The sequence below is a fragment of the Rhinopithecus bieti genome, unplaced genomic scaffold, assembly GCF_001698545.2.
Source record: "Rhinopithecus bieti isolate Rb0 unplaced genomic scaffold, ASM169854v2 scaffold_34310, whole genome shotgun sequence".
Taxonomy (NCBI): Eukaryota; Metazoa; Chordata; class Mammalia; order Primates; family Cercopithecidae; genus Rhinopithecus; species Rhinopithecus bieti.
In genome coordinates this window covers 1,426,408-1,436,542 of record NW_016814622.1, presented here as the reverse complement: position 1 = coordinate 1,436,542, position 10,135 = coordinate 1,426,408, and the positions used below count along the sequence as shown (strand labels likewise).

Sequence of the window (10,135 nt, the reverse complement as noted above, 5' to 3'; positions counted from 1 at the left end):
GGTCTGGCTCTGTTGCCTAGTGGTGGGATTTTGGCTCACTGCAGCCTGGACCTCACTGGCTCAATCAGTCCTCGAAGCTCAGCCTCTAAAGTAGCTGGGACTACAGGCACGTGCTACCACACCCAGCTAATTTTTGCATTTTTTGTAGAGGCAGGGTTTCGCCATGTTGCCCAAACTGGTTTGAACTCCTGAGCTCAAGTGATTTGCTTGCTTTGGCCTCCCAAATTGTTGGGATTCTGGGTATGAGCCACCACGCTTGGCCATTTAACCTTCGTGTTTAAGAAAAGAGGAAAACAGTGCTGCTGTTTCTTGTTAGTTTGCTTACAGTATTGAAGAATCTACTAACATAGTTAACACCAACAATCAAGTTAAACGTTTAGGCGTACAATAAAATTGCATTTGCTTTCATGTCCTCACACCGCACCGCATCCAGGATGAGCCTGTGAGGACCCACCAGCTGCTGAATTTGCTTTCACGTCCTCACACCGCACGGCATCCAGGATGAGCCCGTGAGGACCCACCAGCCGATGACTCACAGCGAAGGTGGTGCCGACCCCACGGCTAGCACACCGACGGCTTGGCAGTCAGCTTCCACATCATTCCTGTCAGCAGACTTTTTTTTTCCAGTGAAACTTTATTAGTATTTTTATTTATTTATTTATTATTTTTGGATACAGTCTCCCTCGGTCTTCTAGGCTGGAGTGCAGTGGTGCGATCTTGGATCACTGCAACCTCCGCCTCCTGGGTTCAAGGCTCCCGTGCCTCAGCTTCCAGAGCAGCTGGGATTACAGGTGCGTGCCAGCATGCCCCGCTAATTTTTTGTATTTTTTGTATTTGCCATGTTGTCCAGGCTGATCTCCAACTCCTGACCTCAAGTGATCCGCCCGCCTTCGCCTCCCAAAGTGCTGGTATTACAGGTGTGAGCCACTGTGCCTGGCCAATATTTTTAAATAGTTCTGTTTTGAATTGGTATAATTTGAAACACAGAAAACGGGCACCCAGTGCTTGGGCTTTATTTGACACCATGTCCGTGACAACAAGCTGGCCTAGAGCCCACATCAGCAGGCAGGCAGCCCACAGTGCCCCAGGACCCACCCTGCCCCAAACAGGCCATGGGGCCCCTTAGGGAGATGTGGGGCTTCCTGAGATCAGTTCCAGTTTTCTCAGAGCTCCTGTAAAAGGAGCTCCTCTACCCATCTCCTTCCTGTGGAAACCTGGACTCTGGCTGGGTCAGAGTGGACTCCTAGCTGTTGCTCTTCTTTTGTTTCTGTTTAAGCTTGTTCCAAAGCCTTTCCAGGGCCACTTTTCCCATGAAGAAGGTGATGGCAAAATTGCGCTTGTACCAGTCTCTGCAGAGAAACAGAGGATGCACAGGTGACACGGTGGCAGGGACTGAGGCTTGGTGCCCTGGCCCAGAAGTGGCTCTTGGCTGAGGGTGAGTTCAACTGACCAGGCCTCAACTGCTTTGCCCTTTCCCCGCCCTTGTTAAAGCTAAACTAGCCACAAAGGCCTGCCTCTCCTCAGGCTGAGAGTGAGGCCCACTGGCAACCCCTGGAGCCCTCCCCAACCTTGTTTCTGGAGGCCGCCACCATCCTCCTTTGGTGTTTTTTTTTTTTTTTTTTGTTCTGTTTTTTTGTCTTGCTTAGTTGTCCACGCTGGGGTACAGTGGCACAATCTTGGCTCATTGCAAACTCTGCCTCCCAGGTTCAAGTAATTCTCCTGCCTCAGCCTCTTAAGTACTCCTTCGATTTTTGCTAAAAGATCCAAGAGAGCCCTTGGAAACCCCAGGCCTAGCGAGCTGGCAGCATTCTAGGGGCGTGATGGGCCACGACCACTCTGGAGGCTTTGCATGGCAGGACAGAAAGTTCCTCTCCCCCTGCAAACCACCTTTACATCTCTACCTACTTAAGCGATGCTGTCATGAGGAGCAGTGCCCAAAGTAAATAAGCACTTCCAGGAGAGGAAAACCGGTAGCCCATGGGGATTACAGTTCTTCAAGGAAAAGCCGTATTCCATTTCACTAATACAGACAACCTGATTCTATGACATGTAAAAGCAAGCTACGCTTCTGCTGTTGCCACAGGGAAGGCAGGGGCCGGAGGTGGTGGGGGGGGCCAGGCGCCTCTAAGGCCTCATCTTGGATAAGGCTGGTCCTCTTCACCCAAGTGCCACAGAGAAAACATGAAGCCTGTCAGAGATTGTGCCCAGTGCAAACAAGCTACAAGTCCAAAGACCAGGACAAGATTATACTTGCTTGTTTGAATGACTTAACTAATTCAGAGTAATGCATGGCAACCTTAGAAACGGAATCCAGGTATTTCAGGACTCATCTTTAGGTCAGACTGTCCCTCACTGAGTCCATCCGGCCTTTGACTGTATCTACATTCTCTTTTATTTATTAGACAGGGTCTCACTCTGTAGCCCAGGCTGGAGTGCAGTAGCGGGATCTCAGCTCATTGCAACCTCCACCTCCTGGGCTCAAGGGATCCTCCTGCCTCAGCCTCCTGCAACTGGGATTACAGGCGCATACTACCATACCCAGCTAATTTTTTTTTGTAGAGACAGGGCTTTGTCATGTTGTCCAGGCTGGTCTCAAACTCCTCGGCTCAAGCAATCCTTGGCCTCCCAAAGTGCTGGGATTACAGGTGTGAGCTACTGTGCCTGGCCCATGTTGACATTCTTGAGGTCTGGCTTCACCTGCCCATCAGGCTTTGTAACTCTGAAACTGTTTATATATATATATATATATAATTTTTTATTTTTATTACTTATTTATTTATTGAGACAGGGTCTTACTCTGTCTGTCATCCAGGCTGGGATGCAGTGGCTGGATCTCGGCTCACTGTAGCCTTAACCTACTGGGTTCAAGTGGTCCTCCTAGTTCAGCCTTACAAGTAGCTCGGACTACAGGCACACGCCGCCATGCCTGGCTAATTTTGTAGAGATGGGGTTTCACTAAGTAGCCCAGGCTGGTCTTGAACTCCTGGACTCAAGTGATCTACCCACCTTGGCCTCCCAAAGTCATAGGATTATAGGTGTGAGGCACTGGATCCAACCTACAAATATTTTAAAGCAAATCTCAGATATCATGTCCTATTAATTTCACCTGCAAATACAGGTCATTATCTGTAACCAGCTAAAAAAACCCTTTTTTTTTTTTTGTGAGACGGAGTTTTGTTCTCATTGCCCAGGCTGGAGTGCAATGGCACGATCTCAGCTCACTGCAGCCTCCACTTTCCAGGTTCAAGCGATTCTCCTGCCTCAGCCTCCCGAGCAGCTGGGATTACAGGCATGTGCCACCACACCTGAGTAATTTTGTATTTTTAGTAGAGACGGGGTTTCACCCTGTTAGCCAGGATGGTCTCGATCTCCTGACCTCGTGATCCGCCCGTCTCGGCCTCCCAAAGTGCTGGGATTACAGGCTTGAGCCACCGCACCCGGCCCGTATTTTTTTTTTTAGTAGGGACGGGGTTTCACCGTGTTAGCCAGGGTGGTCTCGATCTCCTGACCTCGTGATCCGCCCGTCTCGTCCTCCCAAAGTGCTGGGATTACAGGCTTGAGCCACCGCACCCGGCCTACCTCTGATATTAACATGAATGTTGTTAAATTCAGGTAAGAAAACACTCCTACCTAATCTGGATGTGCTATTCAAATTTTCAGGAAAAGGGTAAACACCTACCTGTTATAATACATGTGCTTCTGAAAATTTTTGCTTAAAAATTCCTTGTAAAAGTCTGCCATTTCTTCTGCATTCAATGTTGCCTTCTGACCTGGAAGTTAATTTCAGCTTAAACATTAAGACTTAAGGAGAAAGGATAAACAAAAAAACCTATTAGAGCTAGTAAGTGAGTTCAGCAAGCTTGCAGGATATATACAAGACCAATATACAAACATCAATTGTATTTCTATACACTAGCAATGAACAGTCTGAAAATGAAATTAAGAAAACAATTTTACTTATGATAGCATCGAAAATAATAAAAGATTTAGGAGTAAATTTGAGAGGAGACATGTAAGATGTGTATAATGAAAAATACAAAATAGGCTAGGTGCAGTGGCTCATGCCTACAATCCTAGCACTTTGGGAGGCTGAGGTGGGTGGATCACCTGAGGTCAGGAGTTTGAGACCAGCCGGGGCAACATGGTGAAACCCTGTCTCTACTAAAAATATGGGGTAGAGGGGTTGGTGGCAGAGGTTGCAATGAGCCGAGATCATGCCACTTCACTCCAACCTGGGCAAAAGAGTAAAACTCCAGCTCAAAAAAAAAAAAAAAAGAAAAGAAGAAAAAAAAAAGTCCAGGTGCGGTAGTTCACGCCTGTAATCCCAGCACTTTAGGAGGCTGAGGCGGGCAGATCACGAGGTCAAGAGATGGAGACCATCCTGGCCAACATGGTAAAACCTCGTCTCTACTACAAATACAAAAATTAGCTGGGCGTGGGGGTGTAGACCTGTGGTCCCAGCTACTCAGGAGGCTGAGCTGGGATGACTGCTTGAGCCTGGGGCGGGGGGTTGAAGGTTGCAGTGGGCCAAAATCCCGCCACTACACTCCAGCCTGGGCGACAGAGCAAGACCCTGACTCAAAAACGAAACAAAAGAGAAAACAAAATATAGTAGAAATAAATGAAAGAAGATCTAAATAAATGGGAAGGTACACCACGTTCATGAGCTGGAAGACTTAACACTGTTAAGACGGCAATACTCCCCAAATTGACCTGCAGATGCAGAACAATCTGTATCAAAATCCCAGCTGGATTTTTTTTTTTTTTTTTTGCAGAAACTCACAAACTTAATTTCAAATTCATATGGAAATGTAAAGAACCCCAACAGCTAGAACGATCTTGACCAAAGATGAACAAAGTTGGAAGACTCACAGTTCTCAATTTCAAAACTTACTACAAAACAACAGTCATCAAGGCAGTATGGTACTGGCCTAAGGACAGGCATACAGATCAATGCAACAGAACTCTGAATCTAGAAATAAACCCAAACATTTATGGGCAAGTGATTTTCACTGAGGGTGCCAGGACAATTCAACGAGGGAAGGAACAGTGTTTTTAATAAATAGTGCTGGGACAACTGGATGACCACACGGAAAAGAATAAGTTGAACCTCTACCGCACACGATCAACAAAAATTAACTCAAGGTAGATTAAAAAAATCTAAACAGAGGAGCTAAAACTATAGAAGAAAAACTCTTAAAACAAATGCAACTCTTCATCACCTCAAATTAAGTAATATTTGTTAGACATGACACCTAAAACACATGCGAAGAAAGACAGATAAACTGGATTTCATCAAAATTAAAAACTTTAGTCTTCAAAGGACACTATCAAGAAAATGAAAAGGATTAGCCAGGCGTGGTGGTGCATGCCTATAATCTCAGCTACTTGGGAGGCTGAGGCAGGAGGATCACTTGGGACCAGGAGTTCGGGACCAGGATTTCAAGACCAGCCTGGGCAACAAAATAAGACCTCATCTCTCCAAAAAATAAAAAAATTAGCCAGGTATGGTGGCACATGCCTGTAGTCCTAGCTACTCAGGAGGCCGAGGAAGGAGGCTCACCTGAGCCCAGGAGTTCAAGGTTGCAGTGAGGCATGATCATACCACGGCCCCTCCAGCCTGGGCAAGAGCCAGACCCTGTCTCGTAAAAAAAAAAAAAAAAAAATGCCCGGCACGGTGGCTCATGCCTATAATTCCAGCACTTTGGGAGGCTGAGGTGGGCAGATCACCTGAGGTCGGCAGTTCGAGACCAGCCTGACCAACATGGAGAAACCCCATGTCTACTAAAAATACAAAATTAGCCAAGTGTGGTGGCACATGCCTGTAATCCCAGCTACTAGGGAGGTTGAGGCAGGAGAATCGCTTGAACCTGGGAGGCAGAGGTTGCGGTGAGCCGAGATCGCGCCATTGCACTCCGGCCTGGGCAACAATGAAACTCCGTCTCAAAAAAAAAAAAAAAAAAAAAAAGGCTGGGCACAGTGCCTCACGCCTATAATCCCAGCACTTTGGGAGGATGAGGTGGGCGGATCACCTGAGGTCAGGAGTTCGAGACCAGCCTGGCCAACATGCTGAAACCCCATCTCTACTAAAAATACAAAAATTAGCTGGGCATGGTAGCAGGCACCTGTAATCCCAGCTACTCAGGAGGCTGAGGTAGGAGAATTGCTTGAATTCAGGACGTGGAGGTTGCAGTGAGCTGAGATCGTGCCATTGCACTCCAGCCTGGGCAACAAGAGCAAAAATTCCATCTCCAAAAACAAACAAACAAAAAAAAAAAAACAAAGAACCAGGCTGGGCATGGTGGCTCACGCCTGTAATCCCAGCACTTTGGGAGGCCGAGGAAGGTGGATCACAAGGTCAAGAGATCAAGACCATCCTGGCCAACATGGTGAAACCCTGTCTCTACTAAAAGTACAAAAATTAGCTGGGTGTAGTGGTACGTGTCTGTAGTCCCAGCTACTTGGGAGGCTGAGGCAGGAGAACTGCTTGAACCCGGGAGGCAGAGGTTGCAGTGAGCTGAGATCACGCCACTGCACTCCAGCCTGGCAACAGAGCAAGACTCTGTTAAAAAAAAAAAAAAAAAAGAGAGAGAAAAAACCTACAGAATGGGAGAAAAACATTCGCTAATCATCCATCTAATAAGGGTCTAGTATTGAGAATACGTAAATAACTCTTTTTTTTTTTTGAGACGGAGTTTCGCTTTGTTGCCCAGGCTGGAGTGCAATGGCACGATCTTGGCCCTCCACAACCACCACCTCCTGGGTTCAAGCAATTCTCCTGCCTCAGCCTCCCAAGTAGCTGGGATTGCAGGCATGCGCCACCACGCCCAGTTAATTTTTTGTATTTTTAGTAGAGACGGGTTTCTCCATGTTGGTCAGGCTGGTCTCAAACTCCCAACCTCAGGTGACCCACCCGCGCTGGCCTCCCAAAGTGCTGGGATCAGAGGCGTGAGCCACCTCGCCCGGCCAAGAGCTCTTTTATCTCAAAAACAAAAAGACAAATCATCCTATTTTATTTCTTTTTTTTTTTTTGAGACGGAGTCTCGCTCTGTCACTCAGGATGGAGTGCAGTGGCCAGATCTCAGCTCACTGCAAGCTCCGCCTCCCGGGTTCATGCCATTCTCCTGTCTCAGCCTCCCGAGTAGCTGGGACTACAGGCGCCCATCACCTCGCCCAGCTAGTTTTTTTTCATATTTTTAGTAGAGACGGGGTTTCACCGTGTTAGCCAGGAGGATGGTCTCGATCTCCTGACCTCGTGATCCGCCCGTCTCGGCCTCCCAAAGTGCTGGGGATTACAGGCTTGAGCCACCGCGCCCAGCCTATTTTATTTCATATTTATTTATTATTTATTTGAAGACAGAGTCTTGCTCTGTCGCCCAGGCTGGAGTGCAGTGGTGCGACCTCAGCTCACTGCGACCTCTGCCTCCTGGGTTCAAGCGATTCTCCTGCCTCAGCCTCCGAGTAGCTGGGATTGCAGGTACGCACCACCACAACTGGCTAATTTTTGTATTTCTAGTAGAGACGGGGTTTCACCACATTGGTCAGACTGGTCTTGAACTCCTGACTTTGTGATCTGCCCATCTCAGCCTCCCAAAGTGCTGGGATTACAGGTGTGAGCCACCGCACCTGGCCAAATCATCCACTTTTAAAATGGGCAAAGGATTTGAACAGGAATTTCTCCAAAGATGATACACGAATAACCAATAAGCACATGACAAGATGCTCAACACCATCGGAAAATCAGAAAGACAATGGCATGCCCCGCACCGCCCACTGGGATAGCTGTTATTAAACACACAGACAATAACAAGTGTTGACAAGGATGTAGAGAAATTAGAAGCCTCATACATTGCTGGTGGAAATGAAAACATAGGTCAGGCCACTCTGAAAAACAGCTTGGTAATTCCTGAGAAAGTTAAACATAGAGTTCATTATCATAAGACCCATGTGGCATTATAGAGAGATATTTGGTCTTTGTCCTCTGTTCCTGACAGAGCTCCTGAAACCTCAGAATCTCCTGAGTGATTAAGGGTGACAGGAGCCACTCCTGTTCCAATGGGGCAGCTCTGGTGAGCTCCTGTACAGCTTCGGGATGGGGGCCGGAAAGACCAAGCCTTGATTGGAAGCTCAAAACTTTCAGTTTTGGGGAAAGGAGAGTGGATGGAGATTGAGCAAATTACCAATGGACAATGATTTGATCAATCATGCCTACCCAATGAGACCTCCATAAAAATCCCTAAACCATGGGGTTCAGATAGCTTCCAGGCTACTGAACATATTGAGGTGCTGGGAAGAGGCCAGGCACGGTGGCTCATGACTGTTATCCCAGTGCTTTGTGGGGCCGAGGGACGGTTGCTTGAGCCCAGGAGGCTGACCCTGCAGTGAGCCATGATCATGCCACTGCACTCAGCCTTGGCAAGAGAGTGAGACCCTGCTCAAACAAAAGGTGCTAGGAGGATGGCATGCCCAAAGAGGGCACAGGGGCTCTGCATGCCCCCCATACCTTGCCCTGTGCATCTCTGCTATCTGGCTGTCCCTGAGTTGTAAACTGCTAAAAGTAAAGCACCTTTCTGAATGTTGTGATCCATTCTAGCAAATTATCAATCCTCTGGAGGGGGTCATAGTCTGATTTATAGCCTGTCAGTCAGAGGGACAAGTGGCCCAGGACTGGCAACTGGCAAAGGATTTAAACAGGAATTTCTCCACTGCCTCAGTGGAGGCAATCTTGTGGGACGGAATCTTTAACCTGTGGCATCAGACATGAACTCCAAGTAGACAATGTCAGAATGGAACTGAATTGCTGGACAGCTATAGCTGGTGTTGAAGAGTTGGAGAAGTGGAATTAGAGGAGCCACCAGGTATTTGGTCTCAGGAGGAAAAAAGACTTTTTCTTTTTTTTGAGATGGAGTCTTGCTCTGTCGTCCAGGCTAGAGTGCAGTGGCACAAACTCGGCTCACTGCAACCTCTGCTTCCCAGGTTCAGGCAATTCTGCCTCAGCCACCTGTGTAGCTGGGATTACAGGCGCCTGCCACCATGCCTGGCTAATTTTTGTATTTTTAGTAGAGATGGGGTTTTACCATGCTGATCAGGCTGGTCTTGAACTCCTGACCTCAGGTGATCCGCCTGCCTCAGCCTCCCAAAGTGTTGGGATTACAGGCATGAGCCACTATGCCTGGCGACCTTTTTTTTGAGACAGAGTCTCGCTCTGTCTTCCAGGCTGGAGTGCACTGGCTCAATTTCAGCTCACTGCAACCTCCACCTCCCGGATTCCAGTGATTCTCCTGCTTCAGCCTCCTGAGTAGCTGGGATTGCAGGTGCCCACCATCACACCCAACTACTTTTTTGTATTTTTAGTAGAGATGGGGTTTCACCCTGTTGGCCAGGCTGGTCTTGAACTCCTGACCTCAAGTGATCTGCCCACCTTGGCCTCCCAAAGAGCTAGGATTACAGGCATGAGCCACTGCGCCAGGCCAAAAAGACTTAACTCAGCAATTCACCTGTAGCTATATACACGATTATTCACAGTAGCATAATTCCTAATAGCCAAAGGGGAGAAATAATCCAAACGTTCATCAACTAATAAGTGGATAAACAAAACATGGTATATCCGTACAGAATATTATACAGTCATAAAAAAATCTCCAAAGTACTAATACATGATACAACATATATAAATCTTGAAAACATCATGAACTTAAGTGAAAAAAGGCAGACACAAAAGACCACATATTCTATGTTTCCATTTATCTGGAAATGTTCAGAATAGGCAAATCCAGAGATAGAAAGCGGGCTGCCGGGGTTAGGTGAGGCAGGAACTGAGACTGGCTGCTAATGGGTATGGGGTTTCTTTTTGAGGCGATGAAAATGTTTAGAATTGGCCGGGCGCGGTGGCTCAAGCCTGTAATCCCAGCACTTTGGGAGGCCGAGACGGGCGGATCACGAGGTCAGGAGATCGAGACCATCCTGGCTAACACAGTGAAACCCCGTCTCTACTAAAAATACAAAAAAACTAGCCGGGCGAGGTGGCGGCACCTGCAGTCCCAGCTACTCAGGGGGCTGAGGCAGGAGAATGGCGTGAACCCGGGAGGCGGAGCTTGCAGTGAGCTGAGATCCGGCCACTGCACTCCAGCCTGGG

The 10,135-nt window shown here is 47.7% G+C and overlaps 1 protein-coding gene across 1 annotated transcript in view; it reads right to left on the bottom strand.

Annotated features, from left to right (window-relative positions):
* Positions 1 to 997: 997 nt before the first annotated feature.
* COA8 (cytochrome c oxidase assembly factor 8) overlaps positions 998 to 10,135 on the bottom strand; it is a 30,412-nt gene continuing 21,274 nt past the window's right edge. Inside the window, 2 exon segments of the mRNA XM_017851512.1 lie at positions 998 to 1,349; positions 3,680 to 3,770. Of these exon segments, the coding sequence (XP_017707001.1) occupies positions 1,244 to 1,349; positions 3,680 to 3,770 (197 nt within the window). The 3' untranslated portion in view covers positions 998 to 1,243.